Raw genomic sequence first — 23,801 nt, forward strand, 5'->3', positions numbered from 1 at the left:
TAAAATATTTAATGACTTATATGACTAATTTATTTTAAGCAAATTATTAAAATCTGGATGTGTATTACGTACTTAACTTACACTCTCAATCACTCTGCTGAGTACGCTGTCCAACTGCTTGTCATAAACACTGTCAAACGTGAATCAGCTAATCATTCACGTTCCACCCAAACTGCATCCATCTCTCTGATTGGACAGTTCAATACAACTCATTATTATTATTGGTTGTTATTACGTTATTAATAATACTGTCCTTTTTATACACAAGTGTCATTGGGGTTTCTCATGTTAATTATTGTTCTGATGTTATGGGTAATATTGTTTCGAAGTGTGACGTAGGTTCTGTATATATCTAGATTCCTATCAGGCTCTTGCCAATGGTACTACACAAGTGTCAATGGCCGAGAAGCAGTGGGCAGACCGCAGTTTGCTTGGGCAAAGCCAGAAATAAGTTATTTAAAATCTTGCTCGTTTGGTTTTTAGTAGTTTATTGATCCCAGAATTTCATCAAGCAGCTTCTTGAAGGATCCCAGGGTGTCAGCTTCAACAACATTACATGTATTTTGGGCTTTTCCCAAAAGTCAGCAGGCCTTTTTTTGTTTGTTTGTTTTTTCTCTCCAGTAAATAAGGTATCTTAATATGCAATTAGTATATATACATTATTAATAAAAGGCTGTCTTTTGATGCAGGGCAGCAGTGTGGAGTAGTGGTTAGGGCTCTGGACTCTTGCTGTACCCTTGAGCAAGGTACTTTACCTAGATTGCTCCAGTAAAAACCCAACTGTATAAATGGGTAATTGTATGTAAAAATAATGTGATATCTTGTAACAATTGTAAGTCGCCCTGGATAAGGGTGTCGGCTAAGAAATAAATAATAATAATAATGCATGCTAAAATAATGTTTTAATGAACCTGCTGATAAAGAATTCATAAAAATGCCTGTTAATATTACAGATGAGGTTCACGTAGAATAACTGAAGTGGAATAAGGGCTTTTTTTCCCTTATGATCTCTTGAAAAAATTCACACATTGAAAATGATATCCAGTGGAATCTATTCAATTCCTAAAAACTAATTAAAATGGTCTAAATAGAGAACTTGTCCAAATAAAGGTAGCTCAGATTGTCAAACAGGTTTTTAATGGAGCTTAATGCCATCAGAAGTTTTCTTTATGTACATGTGTTGTAATTCTCCATTTTAGTCTTGGAATTTGACAAGCAGTCAGTGTTGAGGTGCAGCATAATGGTCTAATTATTTACACTATCTTAATTAGTGATGAGCAAAATTCCCATTAGAAAGTAAACAGTGTTATGCAGTTACATGAGTCTGCTTATATCCTGAGTAAATTACACCTTGTTTATGTTGTGTCTGCATCCATCATAACTGCCTCTAGTAATTGGAAAGCAGTGTTCTCAGAAGCCTTTTTCTTAGAAGTGATTGTACTGTCTGCAGGGTGGTACTATGCTGTGTACTGTCTGCAGGATGGTACTATGTTGTGTTCTGTCTGCAGGATGGTACGATGCTGTGTACTGTCTGCAGGATGGTACGATGCTGTGTACTGTCTGCAGGATGGTACGACGCTGTGTTTTGTCTGCAGGATGGTATGATGCTGTGTTCTGTCTGCAGGATGGTACGATGCTGTATACTGTCTGCAGGATGGTACGATGCTGTGTACTGTCTGCAGGATGGTACGATGTTGTGTTCTGTCTGCAGGATGGTACGATGCTGTGTACTGTCTGCAGGATGGTACGATGCTGTGTTCTGTCTGCAGGATGGTACGATGCTGTGTACTGTCTGCAGGATGGTACGATGCTGTGTACTGTCTGCAGGATGGTATGATGCTGTGTTCTGTGCAGGATGGTACGATGCTGTGTTCTGTCTGCAGGATGGTACGATGCTGTGTACTGTCTGCAGGATGGTACGATGCTGTGTACTGTCTGCAGGATGGTACGATGTTGTGTTCTGTCTGCAGGATGGTACGATGCTGTGTACTGTCTGCAGGATGGTACGATGCTGTGTTCTGTCTGCAGGATGGTACGATGCTGTGTACTGTCTGCAGGATGGTACGATGCTGTGTTCTGTCTGCAGGATGGTACGATGCTGTGTTCTGTCTGCAGGATGGTACGATGCTGTGTACTGTCTGCAGGATGGTACGATGCTGTGTTCTGTCTGCAGGATGGTACGATGCTGTGTTCTGTCTGCAGGATGGTACGATGCTGTGTTCTGTCTGCAGGATGGTACGATGCTGTGTTCTGTCTGCAGGATGGTACGATGCTGTGTTCTGCCTGCAGGATGGTACGATGCTGTGTTCTGTCTGCAGGATGGTACGATGCTGTGTACTGTCTGCAGGATGGTACGATGCTGTGTACTGTCTGCAGGATGGTACGATGCTGTGTTCTGTCTGCAGGATGGTACGATGCTGTGTACTGTCTGCAGGATGGTACGATCATGTATTCTGTCTGCAGTTCACGTTAGCACTTTGCAACAGCTCACTGCTCAGTAATTTATTTTCAGACTTCTGCATACCAATTATCAAATGAAGGTTATTGAAGCTTGGGTTTGCAATGCTTACACTTCTTCCTTGAATATAAAATAAAGAAGCCATTTTGAAGAGATTAATCCCAGATAACTGCATTTGCATTCCACTCTGTCTCTTTCTCACTCCTCCAACATGAAAGACTGCTCTCAGACACTTGTTGATAGTGCAGCTGACGAAGTGTTAGATGAAAAGCAGAGGAACTCTGGTATCTCAATTCTGGTATCTGAAAGAGATAACACATTTCATTTGGTTATTATGTTTCGCTTTAAATTATATTTTACAAGCAGTTTTTTTCAAATATTTAGACTTGATTTGCTCATCGGCATATATATTTTCCTGTGTAAAACTACTCATAATGTGATCAAATAATAAATTATGATTTATTAATCCAGAACCTTGCGATTTCAATATTGTGTGTTATTGCTGCCAGAACTGCTTGAATCTGTTCAAGCTCATAAAGCACTGAGCTCAGTTATTTTGTTTGTTTTGTATATTCGTTTTTACTATTTTTACTAAACTAGAAAAACTAATGGAGTATAACTGGGTTGCACATTCATAAAAGGACTTAAATAGCAAAAAGAAATCACAATTTGACTGATCTGAACCATGTTTTTCAGATTAAAGTAGCCTCATAACAAGCAATAGCATTTACAAGAAGAATACGCTTACATGTTTACTTGTTTCAAATTTAGACATGGCTTGTAACCTTTTTCGGATTTATTTCACTCTTTAAATCCCATTTTCTCCCAATTTCTTTAAATAACTCTAATTAGTTTCATAGAAGCATGCCTGGTTAACATAAGAACAAAATAACTGTTGCTAGGCACCCTCAAGAAAGTGTTTCTTTAAGTACCATTATTCACACCCTTTTTGAATTTACAAAGACAGATGTTTGGCAATAAAGCAAGCATTAACAGGTATATGTCAAAACATGTTGCATTTTAAAGCTAATCCTGGCTTCCTAGTTAGAGTAATTTGCACTGGGATTAACTTGAACACAAGTGGTAGCTTGGTTATTATGATTAGTGTTCTGTTGTTAGTAGTGAAATCAGACAAGGAGCCTTTTATAATGTTTGGTGAAGAAAAAATGCTTTAATAAAATGCGACCTTTGATTGTTCTGGAATTTACACAAGCACTGAAGGTTCCAGTCAGTTGACTGTTGAACGTTTTGGAGGAGAATTTCAAAAAGTCACCTTTTGATCCGTCTCTTGTTAGATGAGATATTTGACCTTTTATCCTTTTCATCATAAGACTTCCACAAAAAAAGGTGGTCGGTTTATCAGCAGGACACAGTCTTATAACTTTGATCTAGTGGAAAAAACACCTGTCATGAAGAATTAAAGATTAGAGCTGTGACTCCACATTACATTTTTATGTCTTTACTTGTGCTTTGATGAAAATGTTTTACCATTTTTGTCACTGCCGACAAGTCTGATATTTGAAACCCAATCTGCAAATTATTAGCTTTGCTGAAGAGATTCATTAGGCTGGTGCTGGAGTATTTTAGACAGTTTAAACTAAGTCGTTAATTTAAATATTTTGCAACTATTTTCTGGATTTACTGTATGTAGAACAATCCACACAGATGCCTTTCTGTACTTTCAGTCAAAGGTTTTAAATGTTCTTGTTTTCAAGTGTTAGGTGACAAATTTATTTTGAAAGGAAATGTTTATTTAATAGTCTGTCCCCCAAAGGAGAACCAAAAGAGCCTAATTTTCTGTTGGCATGTCTGTCACCAACAATAAATAACAAGCCATTTTTCCATTAGCGTGTGGGAAGCGTATCCCTGGTAAGATGATTTCCTAATAAATTTCTCCTTTGTTGTTTTAGGAGCTGATCTCTTTTCCAATTGCACAGAAGAGTGTAAAGCCCTAGGGCACTCAGATCGATGCTGGATGCCCTCTTTTGTGCCATCAGATGGCCGCCAGGCTGCAGATTATCGCAGCAATCTGCATGTCCCAGGAATGGACTCTGTGCCAGACACTGAGGTATTTGAAACTCAAGAGCAAACTGGGGAGAGATCTTTCTCCACCTTTGGCAAAGAGAAGTCACATCACGGCACCCTAGAGAGGAAAGAGTTTGATGCACTTCTGTCTAGCACACGTGCGCCTTACAAACCACCTTATTTGTGTGAGTATTAGTAATTAATTTCGATCAGATCAAATGCAAACAAAATCTAGAAAATGGCTCGAAGTGCCATTAAATTCTTTTCGATATTAGTACAAATCTAACATTAAGAAATATTCTGTTTATTTATCTTGCAAGCTTGCAATCTCTATCTCTCTCTTCCTATCTATCTATTTTTACCAATAAATTCTTTAATATTGTGTTTTTCCTTTGTTTTATGTATTTAATATTGACATATATATATATATATATATGTATTTTGCAGTAAAAAGGGTTTTAAAAATAATAATAAATAAGTCTGTTGTGACTTGTCATTGGAACAAAATGGTTTATTACTGTTTGTCCATATACTGTAGCACAAGCCATATTCACAAAGGGGTCATTAATGTATGACAGTGTTTTGAATATCTGAAAATTAGTGTTTTGAAAAATGAATGCAGCCCCAAAAATATCATCTGTAACAGAAACACGAATGTGCAGTAATCCATTTATTCTTCAGCACCATGAGGTTATAAATAAGTCAGGGGAATAATGAATTCAAGAAAAATAGCCAAAATGTGCATAAGGATTAATTTTGTGACAGTTCACATATCACAAAAAAAGAAGAATTAGCATTTTGTACTAACTCATTCTGCAATGAATTAGTATCTTGCAGTCAGCTCAAACAATAACTTAATTTGCTAAGAGCGTTGGTTTCATTTTTCATCTGTGGCATTAGGTTGAACGCTGATGGAGATGTGTCAGTCAGTTTAGATGGAAGGGGAAACTGACTTAATTTTCCTATGGTTGTAATCCAGTTATGTACAATGAAGTTAAACAATTACCCAGTGTAGCTAGCTTAAATTAAATGGGCATGCAATATCTATGCTAATAATATTTCCCAAAGGTAATAATCAACTGTTGTTCTGCATGATGTTTGACTAATTTAACAGTGTGCCTTCATTTGTACAATTCAAACAAGTAGAAGCCAGATAAATAATTGCAAGAACACCAGAATCTTTTCTCAACTATTTAATTGTGCTCTGTATATACAGGGTGTGTAGGTGCATCACTTTTATGATAATCTGTTTCTTGAGAATAAAAAAGAAAGTTATTGTTATTTCAATCAATGTTGGGTACTTAACAAGTGTGTTTTCTTCATTTGCAGCGCGGAAAAGGATTTGCTAGTCCATATTGTGTGGACATACCTGAGACGGCATGAATTTGCACAATTAGTCGACAAACAAAAGCATCAAGTTTTCAACTTCATTATCTTGGCCATCCAGTTGTTCGAAACACTTGGCTTGTCCTGCCTTTGAAGGGACAGGAGAAAAAAAATGAGCGATGGCCAACACTAGGACCTTATTGCTCTCAGCAGGCCTGAGAAATGAGTTGAAATGTGTGGAACTATTATAACGAAACTAGAGGTGACAGAGCTTACCTCTCAGATCGGTGTGTGCCTGTTTACAGCACTATGTATATCTTATATTGTCACTGAGCCCTTTAGATGTTTATATTCACACCAAGAAGCCAATTGTACAGATAAACTAAAAATGTGTGCATTATAAATGCAATATCACTGTTTTAGACTGTTTTCTATTACTTTTGTGTGGTCAGGTGTTCCCAGACTTATTCCAACTTTACAAGGAAGATTGTGACCATGTTCTGTTCACCGATCGATCAGAACAGACCTACAACTTAATCAAAGACATTCAGTAGTTTATATCATGTGTGCATAGTGTTTACTGTACTATTTCAAAGCTTCTAAATAAATATCAATATATATATAAATATATATATACTTTTCTGAAAGTGTGGTATCCATTGGTCAGTTTCTTATATGCCATAGAATTTCATAAACTGACATCTGCTATTTTAGAGGACTTACTGTATTACAGGAGGTATTCATGTTGGATCAGCCTTACTCTCACTTTCACCGAACTGCTATTTTCACTTTTGGAAATTCATGTCAATAAAAAAATATTTAGATTTTACTCATAGTAATTCTGTGTTATTGTAACCGATAAACATGAAGAAAAGGTGAAGGGAACCATACGATAAAAGGTATAAACACATATTTGCACACACCCCCCCTCCCCCCCCCCCCTCCACACACACACAGTATATTCCATAGGGGGTGATTAATAAACTGATGAATCCAGAATGTTTTGGCTAATGTGTTTTTGTTTCTTTGACACTTTGTATGATCCCATTAGTTTTGTTTAGTTTTTTTTTTTTTTTTTTTTTTTAATGTAATCCCTTTTTAAGTCCTACATAAGTGTTTAAAGTAGAGATCCAAACCAGATGGAATTTGTCATGGTTCTGACACATTCCTCATTACCAGATCTTTAATACCATTACTTAACATTGTATTAGTTTTATTCATGTTGTTTTACACTATGAACTAGCTAAGCAAACATTGTGTAAAGCAAACATTTAACTCAGTTGGCCAACTGAATTTTATGCAGCAGTATCAAACACAGATACAAAATCTGTTTTACATTTTTTTTAAATTTTTTTATTATGATGTACTTTATTGCAACCAAAACAAATATGTAAACAGTTACTGAACTTAACTAATACTTTTTTGTCCTGCCTATAAATGAGAACATTCTCATAACATTTGGCTGACATCTGAGATATTGGTCCAAATGCCAGTGAAAACCTTATCATCATTAATCCTCTATGATTTACATAGTAATGTCACAGTAGTCTGGACTGTTGCTTTCACAGCTAAATAAGCTAATGTGTTTTTAACTTCTATATTTAATATTTTTGTGACATTACTGGGTTGACAGCTTACAGGATGTCTCCTAAAAAATTGTTTAGTAGAGAAAATCCAATTTCTTTACTTAACAAAAAAAGTGTCATTGAATGCAATACATATTTTATAGAAAACAAAAATAATAAGCAGTAGGAAAAAAAGAATAGTCTAAAGTTGTATTTCTAGCAAGTATTGGGGCCATAATGTATGAACATATTTAAGTTTTTTAATAATGTATATATTTTTTATACTCATGTCTGTAATTCAAACCTAAACCTTAGAATATCATCAATATTAAGATTGCTTATTGTAACAGAAAACTGGGTTCTATCAGTGAGCATCACCTTAAATAATCAAGCTGTTTTATCTTAGCGGCGTTGCATCTTTCAGGTGCATAAAACTGGAAGTTGGTTTATCTGGAATATATATCATAATAAACTGTGCTTTCACTGTCTGCAATATCTTTTTCAATAAACAATAAACAGAGCAAGGAAATTACAATTGTTTCTGTGAACACACATTTTTTATAATAATATATATATATATATATATATATATATATATATATATATATATATATATATATATATTGTAACAGTTCCACGTTATAAAATATCTTTGTTGTAGAACATTTTTGCATTGTACAGTATAATATAATATACATTTAAAAAAAGATGCACTTCTGTACCTGGGTAATATATTTAACACTGGGAAACACATTATATATTTGTTTTTAGAAAGCTTGTAATCCAAAAAGAGAGAATACAAATGACAGGATGTAGTTATATTTATATTGTCAAATGTTATGGTTTTTTTTTTTCTCAGTGGAAGTGAATCTATTCTGGTCTATTCTATTGATCTTTATTATGAGAAACAACTGTCGCCAAAGACAGTTCTTATAAAATGTAATGCATTGTTCTTAACTTCAAGCCACTTAAATGGAACCGCAGGCCAAATGAAGGATCGGCGCAAGAGATCAGTAAATCTGTAGTCGTTACTTTTAGGAAACGGTGTGCAGTCTTGCAGTGCATTTCAAATTAATAGAACCATTTATCCAAAACTGTACCACTTATATTCTATCTAAACTAAATTATTAATTTCTATCGTCCAGACCTTTTGAGAAATAAGTGATATTGTTCACATGAATAATAAATGCCCAAGATAAAAAGCTTAATTCGGCAATTGTAAAATGATCATGAAAGATAATGTTAAACAAGAAAATAAATTACTTGCAATTCCCAAAACAAGTCTTAGTTACAGACATGTACTAATTATCTAATGATAGAAATGACATGTAAATCATCTGATAGGCACATCAGTGTATTATCAGTCATATTTTTCCATCAAAACATAATTGAGCTGTTGCAGTTCTTACTGTACTTTCTAATGCATCCAAATGAATTGCAGTTATTAAAAAAAAAAATAATAATATTTTACTTAGTGGTTCCGACTTTATTACATTTATGCTGCCTGTCTGTCGAGCTTTGGGTTTTTCAAACCCAGTTTATAATGCCACCATAACAAAATCACTCTTCCTATTCTTCCAGCAGCTCAATCATATTTACCCAATATCTTGCTCAAAGTTAATAACATCTGACTAAAGTATGTCAATCCTGCTTTATTTACATCTTTTAAGAGTTTATGGTACAATAATGGACCACTGGTAGTAAAAGTGTGATATTGTATCAGTATTATTGTGCAATATTTGTTCCAAAGCCATTGTTGTTGCTGTAAATGCTGTTATCTGCTAATGGTTCCAATGAGATTTCCTCAGGGTAATACTCTGGTATTTTAATGGTATCCCAATACATTTTTTTCCTAAAGCGCATATTTTAATTCCTTTAATTTGTGAAGGACATTCTGTTAGGTTTGAGGTATTTGCTGTTTAAATTTTTGGTAGAGAACAATCTAAAACAGACAGAAAAGTCAAATAAATAGTTCCTTGATTTATTTGGCAGTTGTATACAATTTGGCTGTTGTATGCAATCGGAGGTTAGCTTCATGCTGTTTTGCTTGCTAGACAGTCTATACTGCCAGCTAACTCCTAACTCTCTCCTGGGAAGTGGAAGACACTTTGCTAATGAGGAGATAGCCCAGATGCTCAAACCCTTCAGTGATTGAAACAAAGTTCAGCTATTAAAGGTGTAATGTCCCACGTGGTTTGAAATGTTTTGTTTTTTCTTAGTTTTTTACCGTTTTTCTGCCTGATTTGAAATTTGAGTGTCACTGCTGTTTCCCACTTACCGACTGGAGAATCAATAGGAAACCTGTCAAGCCAATTGCCTCGCTTCACCTTTTGAACCTAAGCAACTGAATGCTGGAGGCAAGAGCCCATTCTGGGACGCCTATGTCTGGACTTGTAGGACAGCTGATCAGTAGGGGTTGCTGAAGTACAATGAGGTAAACTATCCTGCAGGTGATTTATCTACCCAACCCAAGGGAGTGTTAAAGGCCACTGCAGCGCTTGATGCACGCCCCCAGTTAAGCTCAGCAACTTAGCACGACCCTGAATTCAACAAGCTCCTATGAAGCAACAGGACTTTTTATATTTCATGAGCTATAGCAGGATTGGATGATGTCATGTATAATCTCCTACTACAACAAGTATTGGCAGGGATATGTCTATTTGCCTAACTGAGTGATTTAATTGTGAGCAGAATTCTGCTTTCAGTTAAAGTAGAGTGCACTGAAATAAAAATTATGGAAGATTTTAGTAAGTCCTTAAAGACATTTTATTTTAATTCATTTTATATTTACTGAACATGATTGTGGGACACAGTATCTCTTCAGACTCAGAGCACTGTGTATCATTATAATGCTTCAGATTGTGGAACACCCCTCTTTCTCTTATCTGTCAGTCTGATTCTCTTGGGTTCTTCATTGCTAGACTGAAACTTGCTTGTTTTACTAGGCCTTTGACCAGGTTTCAATGGAGCTCTACCACTGAACAAAAGCTCCTTTAAAAAGATACACTTTTTTTTGTCTGGCTTTTGTCCAGTATAATGCATTTACTCCTCACGGCTGATCATGAGTTAATAATACTGACTTCAGCACAACCCCCACTTACCTCTTGACAACAGAGCTTGCTCTTTAAATGATTGGTAAGTCGTTCTTCTTTGAACTGTCTGGTTTGCATTTCACGTTTAGACATTCAGTTTTCACTCCATATATATTACCTGGCATTTGCAGTTTTTAAGGTTGGGGTTTTGCACTTTCAACTGTATGCTTTGGTCTTTCCAAACTAGACCTAGCTGGTTAATTTGATTGATGATGCAATCTCTTATGCAGTGCAGATGTTCTTCATGCATGTGAAGAGCATTTCATACTGGCCTGTTTAGTGTAGCTGTACCACTTTTTTTAAAGGATTAATTAGGAAGTAAACCCAAGGGGACCCAGGATCTCATTTACAGTGGTGTCATAGACCCTGTTCACACTACTGTGCTGGCCCAGGGCCGCCTCAGGGGCCTCCGCACATTTAGTTCTGCAACCCCGTTCCCATTTGCAGTTTAAGGCGCCTTTGCGCGTTCACATGTGTGACTGAAAAGCAGGAACAATAGTCTGCACTCAGAATGGAAGAGCTACCGGTATATACAGTAATCCTTGATTTGAAGCAGATGTTTCTTATTAATATATATTGTTTTCAATACAGCACAGTAGTAATTGGATGGTATATATTAAAAAAAAAAAAAACATATATTATTGACTATTTTGACTTACTGTTATGGTGTGTAATGGGGTGCTGTCCGAGCTTACCCCCACCCACAATCACATTATTCTATCAAGAACACAGGGATATTTAGAAAGCAGAAACAGCAACTTGCTACTGTTCACAGGTATAAATATTTATTTTCGTAATGGATACTTCACTCAGATTGCAAATGACTAACAGGTTGTACATACAATGACTGACATTCACAAGACAAGCTCACGGCTGACCACCTAATTCTGCTGTTCCCTCTTAAGGAAAGACACAGCATTAAATAATAATTCATTAATTAATCAATAACAGGTTACACCTGGAATAATGTTGTACAAAAATAAGCTCTATTATTTAACATTCATTCCATTTACAATAAACATTCATATATTTTACATTACACATGTTTCTTCTCATTATACTTATTTGTTTATCCTGCATGAATACCATCTTTGTTTACAAACACGATCATTAAACTATTCTATTGTTTACTCACTATTATTATCATTGTCATTATTATTATCTAGTCCCTAGCCATTACCAGTAAAGACTAAACATTAGCATTACCCCTTCTCTTGAAAGATTACAGAACATATGGCTATAAAAACCCTCCTTATACAAAACGTTAGGTTACTTACCGTAACCCTGGTTCCCTGAAAGAGAAGACGACCACCAACAAACATTACGTATGGGATATGCCTGCCCATTGGGTAAGTAATTGCTGTCCTCTCTATACCAGAGCTGCCGATAGGCCCCTTCCTGGGATGATGCACTCGGTCCCGCCCACCAAGGGATTAAAACCATCATCCTGAGGAAGCCATTTCTCTTTTTCCATCGAACCCGTGAGGGCGACCGATGCGACCTTGTGGTTGGTGGTCATCTTCTCTTTCAGGGAACCAGGGTTACTGTAAGTAACCTAACGTTCCATTTGAATTCGAAGATGACCGCCAAGAAACATTATGTATGGGATAATGTATACCAGAGCCGTCAAGAGGGAGAAGGAACGGCAGCATATGAGGGATGCATCAGAACTGCACAACCCAACGGTTAGCGGTGTGCGCTTACACCCTCAAGGACCCTTGTGCCTAATGAAGGCAGGGCAGGATCTACCACATTAAGGCGGTAGAACCTGGAGAAAGTATGCGGCATAGCCCAGTTAGCCGCAGTACAAATATCGGACATCGAGGCCCCTCTGCAGAGGGCCCAAGATGTAGCCAACCCTCTAGTGGAGTGTGCGGCTACCCTGCCAGGTGGGGGCAAGCCAGCACCATCATACGCAGTCAAGACTGTCCACAATCCAATGTGACAGACGCTGCTTTGAGAGGGCTGTCCCATGTCCCGTGACAGACAAAGAGCTAGTCAGATTGACGCAGAGCTCTTTTCCTATCCATGTAGCATCTCAATGCCCGCACTGGGCAGAGGAAATTCATCCTCTGTTGAAGCAAACGGTGGTGGATGGAAGGACTCCAGTTCCACAGACAGATTAATGTGGAAGGCTGTGATCACCTTGGAGAGGGAAGCAGGGTTGGTGCACAGAGACACCCTGCTGCCATACTCCCAAATACGCATGCAGGAGCTGTGCACAGACAGCGCCTGCAGCTCACTGACCCGCATAGCGGAGGTGATAGCCATGAGGAAGGCTGTCTTCATAGACAGGTATTTCAACTCTATGAAGTGTATGGGCTCAAATGGGGCCTTCATGAGAGCCTCCAGTACAACATCAAGGTTCCACTCGGGGAGGACAGTCGTCCTAGGAGGGTGTAACCTCCGAGCTCTGTCAGAAAATGCGCACCCAGAGATACTGAATCTATGGGGACATGGCACGCAGAGATAGCCACTAAACACACTTTCAAGGTGGAAGGTGATCTTCCAGCATCGAGCAATTATTGGGCTCCTGTGGGAGGCTCAGTGGCCGGGGCTGGTGCAGGTAGCAGCGGGGCTGGGACCTGTATTGGTACCGCAGGAACTTGCTGCCTAGACAGAAGCTCAAGGACCTGTGCATCGACTCCTTCAAGTAAATAATGTCCCTCGCTTGTTTCGACCACTTCACCCTTCTCGCCTGGGGGGAGGGGGAGCGGCTGGGAGGTCTAGGCGCAGGAGCCTGAGCACAGGGAATCTCCTGCGAGGGACTCTGCGAGAGCTGAAGGAGCGGGGGTGGAGCCCTGAGTGCTGCTGATGGCTCGGCCATGGGAGACTCAGTGTCTAACCCCATGGCCCTGTTGAGCCTACGGCAACGTATTTTGAGCTGCGCATAGGTCGCAAGAATCTTCTCTGCCCATAGCTTCCTGGGCATGTTGGACTCCCAAGCACTGCACGCAGAGTGAATGCTTGTCCTGGAATGGTAGGTTCACATCCAGTGGAACCACTGGATGCTCGACATGGTGCTTGTTAATGTTGTGCGTGAACTGGAGCTATGCTCACCAAGTGCACCGAGCAGTATGCGTCCCAAGCAAAGTAAGCACTAGAGTGCTGTGCGCACCGAGTGACACGCACTGTGCACACTGCCAGGAGTAGCTTGCTGGAGTTGTGAGCACCGAGGGTACCAGGCACCGGTTTAGCAGTGGGCGTCAATCACTGTGTACATGTGTACTGTGCAGCACCGTGCGTTCTTGCAGTAGCATTTAGCAGTGGGCGTCAATCACCGTGTGCACCGTGTGTACTGAGCACTGTGCGCACCGAGTACCATAGCACTACGTGCACCAAGTACCGTGCAGCATTGTGCGTTTGTGCACTACCACTGTAGCAATGGGCACCAAGCACTGTGTGCACCGTGCATACCAAGCACCACGTGCACCGAGTACCGAGAGTACTATGTGCACCGTGTACAGTGCGGCACTGTGGCTGTGCATTGATGCTGTAGCGCTAGGCACCGTGTGCGGTATGCAATGAGCACCTTGTGAACCAAGACACTGAAGTACCAAGGGCTGTGCGTGCGCTGCAGTATTGAAGCACCAGGGGGCAACTATGCAATTGTGCCTACCCTAACTGCGCGGTCACACACACCTGGTCAGCGCGTAGCATGCACCAGGGGGACACAGGGGTGAAGCCGCAGTGGGCGAGTTGAAGCAGACAGCAAAAAGCCACAGTAGAATAGATAGATAGGGGAGAGCACACTGTTTGTTTACAGGGCCCGGCTCACCGAGGTGGGTGGGCCTACACAGCCGGCGAGGTCTACTCGACAGCAGGGATGTGGCAAGGCCTAGCCCTGTGGAGGAGAGCATGACTGGAAGGGTGACTCAACAACGGAGAGGCCTAGCCTCGTGGAGGAACTGTGTACTCTCAAGAAAGAAATAGACAACCACTCGCGGGTGACTGCACAGGCAGTCGCTCACATACGACAGACAGATAACAAAGAGCGGCCTACCACTCAAGAGAAGAGGTCGCTGAAAGACAGAAAGGCAAAAGGGTCTGTCTTTTCAAAGTCATTGATTCCGGGAAAGCGGCGAGCCAGCTTTCAGCACGAATTCAAAGGAAATACAACTTGATTCGACTCGAGAAGCTCTTTTCTATCAACACGCTCAGCTCAACAAAGATGTCTTACCTTACCATCTTGAGAAAAAAAAAGAGAAATGGCTTCTTCAGGATGATGGTTTTAATCCCTCGGTGGGCAGGACCGAGTGCATTATCCCAGGAAGGGGCCTATCGGCAGCTCTGATATAGAGAGCTCAGCAATTACCTACCCAGTGGGCAGGCATATCCCATACATGGTGGTCGTCTTTGAATTGAAAGGGAACCTTCATTAAGGGAAGCGCTCTAATCTAAATACAGCAATACACCGTTATATATCAAACACACTTTGCTCAACAACTATTACAGTGCAAATACAAATTGTTGCACTTTCAAATTCTAAGCAAGTTACAAGCTTACCAGTGCCATAAATCAACAAAACAATTTTTTTTCTGCAAATATTACAAACGGTTCCCAGATTGTAGTGAGACGCTGGTGTTGAGGACAGAAAAGAGTCCCAAGTTTGCTGTTGTTTATGTTTCATTTCATTCAATTTATGTTTAGCGCTTCCCATTAGGGTTGCTAATTGACCAGACAGCAAAAGTCTGGTTCTTGCGACTCTTTCTTACTCACTGTTCATTGCCGTTTGGGTATTTCCATTCTCGCTGAGCCAGTCCTTTCAACACTCCAACGCTCCACTGAACTACACTGAAATGTATTCCTTTGTTATTTTGCCATTCACTGCTTAGTGGGATACGATTACTGAGCATCTATATTACCACCCCTAAGTCTGCTTTGCGTTCATATATATGTATAGGCCGGCCCTGGTCCCGGATTACAGGCCCTGGGCCACATCGAAACTGTGGCCTAAATCTAGGCCGGCCCTGGGCTGCCTTTTCTTTTTTGGCGTATTCACATATGAGAAAAAGCGGCCTGGACTGCCTTAAATCGCAAGTGTGAATGGGGTCATAGTCACAAAGTAGTACAGAACACAATACTAAGCATTATAACCACCTCAAAACAAAACACTCAAACAGAAATAAAACAAATATGCAAAACACTAAAGACAAGTACAAGTTGCTGCTCAATACTGGTACAAATCCACTTTGTGTGCTGTAGCTCAGATTTACTTTAATGGTCACGGTGGAATCACGTCATACCACCTAGAAGTACTAGATACCAGGAAGAAGAAACTTTTGTATTTATTTATCTACAGCTTTACAGATTGTGCTCAAAAAATCTTCCCAATCTAGCCCACTTTTTGTATAATTATTGCAAATTGTTAAAGGGTACCTGTACCCAAAAATAACAAAGCTCTCTAGTGCTCCGCATATCTAATAAATGCTTCTTGCTGCACTGATTTGGTCAACAAGTCACACGTTTAGCGATGTTTTCAATTTCTTTGTCAACTTTCTGGGTCAAGTAATATTTGAGGGAGCTGACATATTGGAGCCTTTCAGGCAGTGACGTGACGTCAAGTCATTGATTTCCCTGATAGGCTAAAAGGTGCGCTCATGGGTTTATGGAATACAGCGGTGAAAACCCATAACGTGTGACATGGTGGAGTGCAAAGTATTCAGGTGCTTGACTAGTAAGCGTAAAAACAAGAGGAAAAACGTATTTTGTGTGTCAAAGCCCGCTAATTCAGAACAGGCAATCATAGCAAAAAAAATGGCTACATAATTTGAGAACAGGGCATACATTGGAAACCTTTCCATTTGGTTGAAATTATTTAGTGTGTGAGGACCCCTTTGAACCTGAATGCTACGAAAGGAACATGCATGCATGATGCGATGCCAATATTTGCCCACAACAAGAAAACTTCACACAGAAAACGCCGGCGTCATCGTTTAGCACGACGAAAACATCAAAAGGTAGGTCACTCTATATAACTCAATTGTATTTATTAACAATAAGTAATAAACTACATCAAAGTGGGCAAGATAAATGACGAGACCAAAAGTCAATGTCACCAGAAGCCTGAGATACTAGTATTATAGGCTTTTTATTGCACACTTTGATGTACTTTTTTGATCAGTTGTAGCCGTTTACAAAAGCCTTGAAAAAGTAGAACACGTATGAATTATAGAAAAAAAGAGAAGTATTCTGCTTTCTCTTTATTATCGTTTTCCAGTTTGGAAATTGCTACACTTCAGTTTTTTACTGTTTTCAAGTATTTGTGTTATTTTCTAGTGAGTTTTGACTGATCCCCTTGTGGCCTAAGTTCAGTAGGCTCACATGTTGTTTTCACTCTCCTGTCAATTATCATTTTCTCTCTGCTGCAATTTTACTCTGGCTGGAGTGGTATTATTGCTTGTTAGTATCTGTTGTATTAAAACAAGTGTTTTTTGTAATTTTTTACTGATTACAATTACTGTATTTTTAGGTTGAAACTGACTGTGTGTTTCCTCCTTTCTCTTACAATTTATTATGGTGTAGTAGGGCAGCAGTGTGGAGTAGTGGTTTGGGCTCTGGACTCTTGACTGGAGGGTCGTGGGTTCAATCCCATGTGGGGGACACTGCTGCTGTACCCTTGAGCAAGGTACTTTACCTAGATTGCTCCAGTAAAAACCCAACTGTATAAATTGGGAACTGTATGTAAAAATAATGTGTAAAAAATAATGTGTAAAAAAAAAAAAAAAAAAAAATGGAATTGTCTGTAAAAAATAATGTGATATCTTGTAACAATTGTAAGTCGCCCTGGATAAGGGCGTCTGCTAAGAAATAAATAATAATAATAATTATATACATAAGGCTGTAAACTCCGGGAGTTATAAGAGTATATAGGACTGTAAACGGCTACTACTACTGATTTTATTATTATTATTATTATTATTATTATTATTATTATTATTATTATTATTAATAATAATAATAATAATACATGTCAGACGATTGCTTTGTACTTTGTTCTGTGTAGACTTCTATGTACCTTGAAGTACACATCTAATTGTTTTACTTTAAATGTTAATGATATGGAAGTTTTGTATAACAATAATTGACACAAGTTATTGCAGCAGTTTTTCCATAAAGATTTTTAATTTCTGCAAAATGCACATACTACAAGTGCACAAAGTATTTGGAGCCTTCTTGGTTCGGTTTTCTCGGATTAGGCTGGTTGCAGACTCGCCCTCGTTCTCCTCGTCTGAATATTCACTATCGCTGACAAAGTTAAACTGGGGCAGTCCGACCTCAATGGTTCATATAAGTACCCTTCTATTTTGCCATTTCTCTTCTTTTGTAGGGATTTAGTCTGAACAAGTAAGCTTACTACACTGAAGTAGGTCTGTCATACAGCCCAGCAATAATAATGGGGGTCGATGACCTTTTCACACTTGCACACCCGAGCCGAGCAGAGCCCTCACGGTATGGCTGGTCTCCCTGTTTCCGCCACCCGTCCACTCCAGGTCATCCAGAACTCCGCTACTCGCCTGGTGTTCTCTCTGCCTCGCTTCTCCAAGCAACTCCACTGCTCCGCTCACTTCACTGGCTCCCGATCACCGCTCGCATCCAGTTCAAGACTCTTGTACTCGCCTACAGATGCCTTGACCAGACTGCACCCAGCTACCTCCAGACCCTCATCTCTCCCTACACCCCCACTCAACCTCTCTGTTCCTCCTGCTGTACCTCCTCTACGCTCCCCTGCCTCCAGAGCCTGCTCCTTCTCCACCCTCGCCTTGCAGTGGTGGAATGACCTTCCTACAGATGTCAGGACTGCCCAGTCCCTGGCCACCTTCCGGCGCCTCCTCAAGACTCACCTCTTCAGACAGCACCTGTAGAACTCCTCTTTTCCCTCTGGACACTTTATCACTCTTCCTTAATGCGCTTTACTTGCTCTTATCTGCTATCAATTTTACTGCATTTAAATCCTGTACTTTAGAGTACTGTAATCTGTCACAAGTGTTATTTAATCTGTAGTATTTTGTATTTAATTATATCCTGATGTAACTATCACTGACACTGTTAACTGCTCCGTTATTGAATCGTATTTTGTCCTATACTTGTACTTGCTAGAACCGAAGTCATTGTATTTTATCTTGCTCTTAATTGTATTAATACTTGTACTGTGATTCTTGAAATGTATTTTTGTTTACGACTGTAAGTCGCCCTGGATAAGGGCGTCTGCTAAGAAATAAATAATAATAATAATAATAATAATAATAATAATAATAATAATAATAATAATAATAATAATAATAATAATAATAATATGGCTAGTTTCACAATAATCATTTTGTCGAGCTGAGCCGCAAGATATCTGGTACTGGCTCGGTGCTGAGCAAGGCTGGGGGTGGGGTTAACTCGTACATCGTTGTGTCAGTCTGTCATAGTAAGGCGGTTAACATGTCAACAATGGCGGCTAACATCAAAGCAGAGGGGAGAAAAGTCCAGCCAATGGAAGCCGAAGAAACACAGGCACTTGTGACACTATGGGCAGATTCCACGGTACAACAAGAGCTGGAATCTTCTGTCCAAATGATAAAGTCTATCAAAAGATAAAAAAAAAACCTGCATCGACCGGCGCGAATATGTTGAATTCGGTGACTTGTCTTCTGGAATCGATGTGCAGTCCCACACAGAATGAAGGTGAGTTTGCATTATTACAACATTCTTTAAGCTTTGCCACTTTTTTTCTCCTTTGTTTAACGCTGACAGGTATTTAAAACAGAGACAAAACAAACTTTACAGTGTGTTAACTGCAAAATCTACTGCTGTTTCATTATTTGCATTCTAAATACTGCAATTTTGCTAATGAATAAAGTGATCAGTAATTGCACATATTTTGTTTGTGGTTCCTTTATAAACTAGTCCTTAACAGAAAAAAAATAAGATTGGAAATGTGCAACGTATCAGAAAATCACATTCAATATGATATTTAAAAAAAACAAACATATTACCATTGCATTTATAAAAACAAGTTGTAAAGAGAAATATAATGAAAATTTTAAAATACTATCTGTAACTTTTTAGTTATTAGTAGTCGTAGTCACAGTAGTCGTAGTCCTAGTAGTTGTAGTAGTAATTCATTTAACTTTAATAATTTGAAATTAAATTATTTTTCCTTTAAGGTATACACCACTCTCTTCCCTTCTAAATAAGCCACATCAAACACTACAATATTCTGTATAGTCATTCATATATTTCAAACTTTAGACATGCTAGAGCACAATAATTAGAAAAAATAGTAAATGTGTAGAATTTGAACTATTTTAAATTTAAACTTGTGGTTTATGATAGCTTAAGCCCTTCATTTTGTCTTTTTTAGAAGATTCTGCATCAGTCCTAGATGACTCCATAGAGAATGAAGGATCTTCTGCCACCCCTCTCTCCAACTCTAATAGTGTGATTAGAAGGTCTAAGCAGGGTAAACATCTGTCTAAAAATCAGTTGGAAATACTTCATTGAGCTAGCATCTTGGTTTGGCTGTGTGGAAATGTTTACGTCTTTACAAGTTTGTATTATTATTATTATTATTATTATTATTATTATTATTTATTTCTTAGCAGACGCCCTTATCCAGGTCGACTTACAATTGTTACAAGATATCACATTATTTTACATACAATTACCCATTTATACAGTTGGGTTTTTACTGGAGCAATTTAGGTAAAGTACCTTGCTCAAGGGTACAACAGCAGTGTCCCCACCGGGGATTGAACCCACAACCCTCTGGTCAAGAGTCCAGAGCCCTAACCACTACTCCACACTGCTGCCCTTTTTTTTTTTTTTTTTGTCATTGAATTAATTACATTTTGTATTTGTAAAATTACAATAAAAAGAACAAATTTGATGTACTAGATAGATGGCCACTGCCCTGGTGGAAGGCTGTATTTGTAATAAGAGGGTCTACAAAATGTAGACAAAACCAAGTTAGTACAAAGTACAGGAAGTGCTGCACAGCACTGGGACTGCAGTTGAAAGGAATGCAAAATGTAAAGTTTCCCCCCTCGCTTCATGCCACAGCACAACCACCATCTCTTAAATGGACAGTTCTTTGTTTTAAAAAAAACTCAAAAGTAGTGTTTCCTGCAACAGGACATACAGCCATCACAGCTATCTCCATTTAAAAAAAAATAAAAAATAAAGGTTTATGGCAATACAAGATACAAAGCTGTGGATTTAGTCATAGCTGTGCGCTCCTCACATTAACAATTATGTATGTATGTTTGTTTCCAGGCAGAACGCGGAAGCAGTCGGAGATGTCCAGTTCTGTCCTGGAATTGGAACGATACCTTCAGGAGTCAGATGACCGCTATTTAATTGAATTGCTGGCTGACCGGGAATTCAGGGAACGGCACCTTAATTTGGATAGAGAGCAGAGGGAGTGTGATGCTACAACTACCGCAGCATTGAACCAAGAATTAATCTCAGTTCATCTCTTTTTAATTTTTTTTTTCTAAACTATATAATTTTGGGCAAAGTTACTTACAACAAAAATAAGAAACACACTATTCTCAATATGTATATAGTATAAAGTTAGATCTTCACTAGCAACTTTAATTATAACCATTACAATTTTTTTTTTTTACTTTGTAGTCTTTGCAATGTTAAAACATTATTTGCTTATTTAGGTTTATTTGCTTAGAAAATACTAACCAGGGCAGTCAGTATTGGAATGTAATATAATGAGTGTGTTTATGTAGATATGGTTTAAACACTGACATTGCAAAGAGTTTAAACATTCATATAAATTTACCAAAAGCACATCCCTATTAGCCCCATGTTTTTCATATGGAGTTAAAATTGTTTTTCAAAGTTCTAGAATGCATTCTTTTGCACACATTTAAGTCTAATACGTCTTATTCTGTACACATTTAAAGCCTAACACGTACTTAAAGTATTTGGTTCATTTATTTTTGTATATAGTTGAAACATGTGTTAAAGTTTTATGTATTTTGTTACACGCGTGAGTGTTTCTTGCAGGAAAAAAAAGGCAAGCCAGTTTATTGAATATATTGTAGAGTGAGAGGCAGGCTGGATGATTTTAAGTCACTAATTAAAAAAAAAAAAAAAAAAATGATAGGCATAGATCTTGATTTTTTTTACTACCTATTTTATTATTTCTCAATGAAATACACAAAGTGTTTTAAAATCCTTTTAATAATATAAAAACAAGATATTAAACTCTTAAACAAAGTTAACAGTTATACTTAAAATTCTGCACTATCCTGCAGATTTTCTGTTATGGTCAAAATGTAAAAAAAAAAAAAAAAAAAAAATACAACAATACACAAACCTTACTTAAACAGTTGTAGCAACACATGGGAACATGTAATAATAATAATAATAATAATAATAATAATAATAATAATAATAATAATAAACATTAGTTACCCTTTAAACTCTTATGGGTAAGGATCTTTTCAGGAACTTTTACTGTAAATTTACACTACTTGAAGGTAGCGCTACAATCATGGCCCTGGCCACTATCGCACAGTGTTAATGAATTGAACAAGAGCACCTTGGACTTCTCCACCTTCTGCCCCAACCCTGTCTGGTTTAGCATGCACAGGCTATTCCAGTTCCAGGGTAGCTGCCCATTCATCATTGTAGTACTCAGTGTGTTTTTCACAAAGGGTGGAAGCACACAGCATGCCAAAAACATTTTCTTATTCAAACGTACATCACAATCATTCCGTTTCATCAAACACCTCCATCTACCCTTTAACCTTCCAAAGGCATTTTCGACTACTGATCTTGTCCGACTGATTTTGAGGTTGTATTGCCGCTGGTGTTCAGTCAGCCTGACAGAGTCAGAGAACGGCTTCATCAGCCACTTCTGTAAAGGATAGGCAGGATCCCCAATTATAAAGTATCCTATGTCGTGTCCACAAATATTTCTTATAATGTCTCCAAAGAGACGGCCACTGTTTGCTAAAGTCCATAGTGCAGACTGTCTCAGCACTCTCGCATCATGCACACTACCTGGACACCCCACGCAGAAGTCTCAAAACAGTCCTTTGCCATCCACCACTGCTTGTAATATAATTGAGTGCCAACCTTTACGGTTAAAGTAGTCATGGTGGTACTCCTTTGGGGCTATTATGGGAATATGGCTGCCATCAATTGCACCAACACACTGTGGTACTCCCCATCGCTGCTCAAAGTACTCTTTCATTTCAACAACCTGTTCTGGTGTAGGAATTTGCAGTTGTTCTGGTAGCAGAGTTTCTATAACTGCCTCACAAAATTCACGAACTCAGTGGCAAACTGTGCTGGTACAGCCCCAAACAGGTGGCCCACACTTCTGTAGTCTACATTGGTTGCTAACTTCCATATAGACATTACCACCCTCTTACTCAAAGGCACACACAGACGGAATTTTGTGTCTCTCTTCTGCATTACTGGCAACAATCTATTACATATATTGGAAATTTCTCATAGTCTTTTATTAGCAGTGAAATATTGCACCACAGTACCTGAATTGCAAATAGCAGCAGTATGAAAAGATCGATGCATAATCCAAACAATGTTAGTGTAGTATTAAATGCTTAATGCAGCAGTGTGGAGTAGTGGTGAGGGCTCTGGACTCCTGACCGGAGGGTCGTGGGTTCAATCCCAGGTGGGGGACACTGCTGCTGTACCCTTGAGCAAGGTACTTTACCTAGATTGCTCCAGTAAAAACCCAACTGTATAAATGGGTAATTGTATGTAAAAATAATGTGATATCTTGTAACAATTGTAAGTCACCCTGGATAAGGGTGTCTGCTAAGAATTAAATAATAATAATAATAATAATAATAATAATAATAATAATAATAATAATGCAACTTTCAGTAAACCAAAACATAAGCAAGGATTATAAAATATAGCAAAGCACGATTTAGCATAATAAATATAGTAATGAAACATGGCAACGCAAATGCAGACACGTACATGAATGCCAATAATGTTACAAAAAAGCTACCTATATTTGGATAAAGGAATCAGCTAAATGAATTATGTAGCTCTCTATAATTGAAGGAGGTATAACAGTGGACAAAAATGAAAGACACAGGTTTAAATGATTTAAATGGTTAATATATATTTCAGGACATTTCAGCCAAAATCCCTTCTATGTAAAAAATGATGTATGTGTAATGAGAGAGAGAGAGATATGTCTAAAATGTACATTTAATTTGTAATAGCGAAAGTTAACAGTAAACTACGGCGATGAATAAACTATATTAAACAGATGATTACTTAACTGTCTTATTACTAACGTATTCATATTACACGATATAGCCATGTAAAATATTAAAATAAAAA

General features: G+C 38.4%; 1 protein-coding gene across 2 annotated transcripts in view; it reads left to right on the forward strand.

Annotated features, from left to right (window-relative positions):
* Positions 1 to 7,862, forward strand: part of LOC117408621 (protocadherin-10-like) — a 21,005-nt gene extending 13,143 nt beyond the window's left edge. Inside the window, exons 4-5 of one of the 2 annotated variants that reach the window (XM_034013782.3) lie at positions 4,369 to 4,668; positions 5,813 to 7,862. In XM_034013782.3, coding sequence (XP_033869673.2) covers positions 4,369 to 4,668; positions 5,813 to 5,832 — 320 coding nt within the window. In that variant the 3' untranslated portion in view covers positions 5,833 to 7,862. The remainder of the gene's footprint in view (positions 1 to 4,368; positions 4,669 to 5,812) is intronic. The other variant, XM_034013783.3, reaches the window with a different exon arrangement.
* The last annotated feature ends 15,939 nt before the right edge of the window (positions 7,863 to 23,801 follow it).

The sequence above is a fragment of the Acipenser ruthenus genome, chromosome 2 (genome assembly GCF_902713425.1).
Source record: "Acipenser ruthenus chromosome 2, fAciRut3.2 maternal haplotype, whole genome shotgun sequence".
NCBI lineage: Eukaryota > Metazoa > Chordata > Actinopteri > Acipenseriformes > Acipenseridae > Acipenser > Acipenser ruthenus.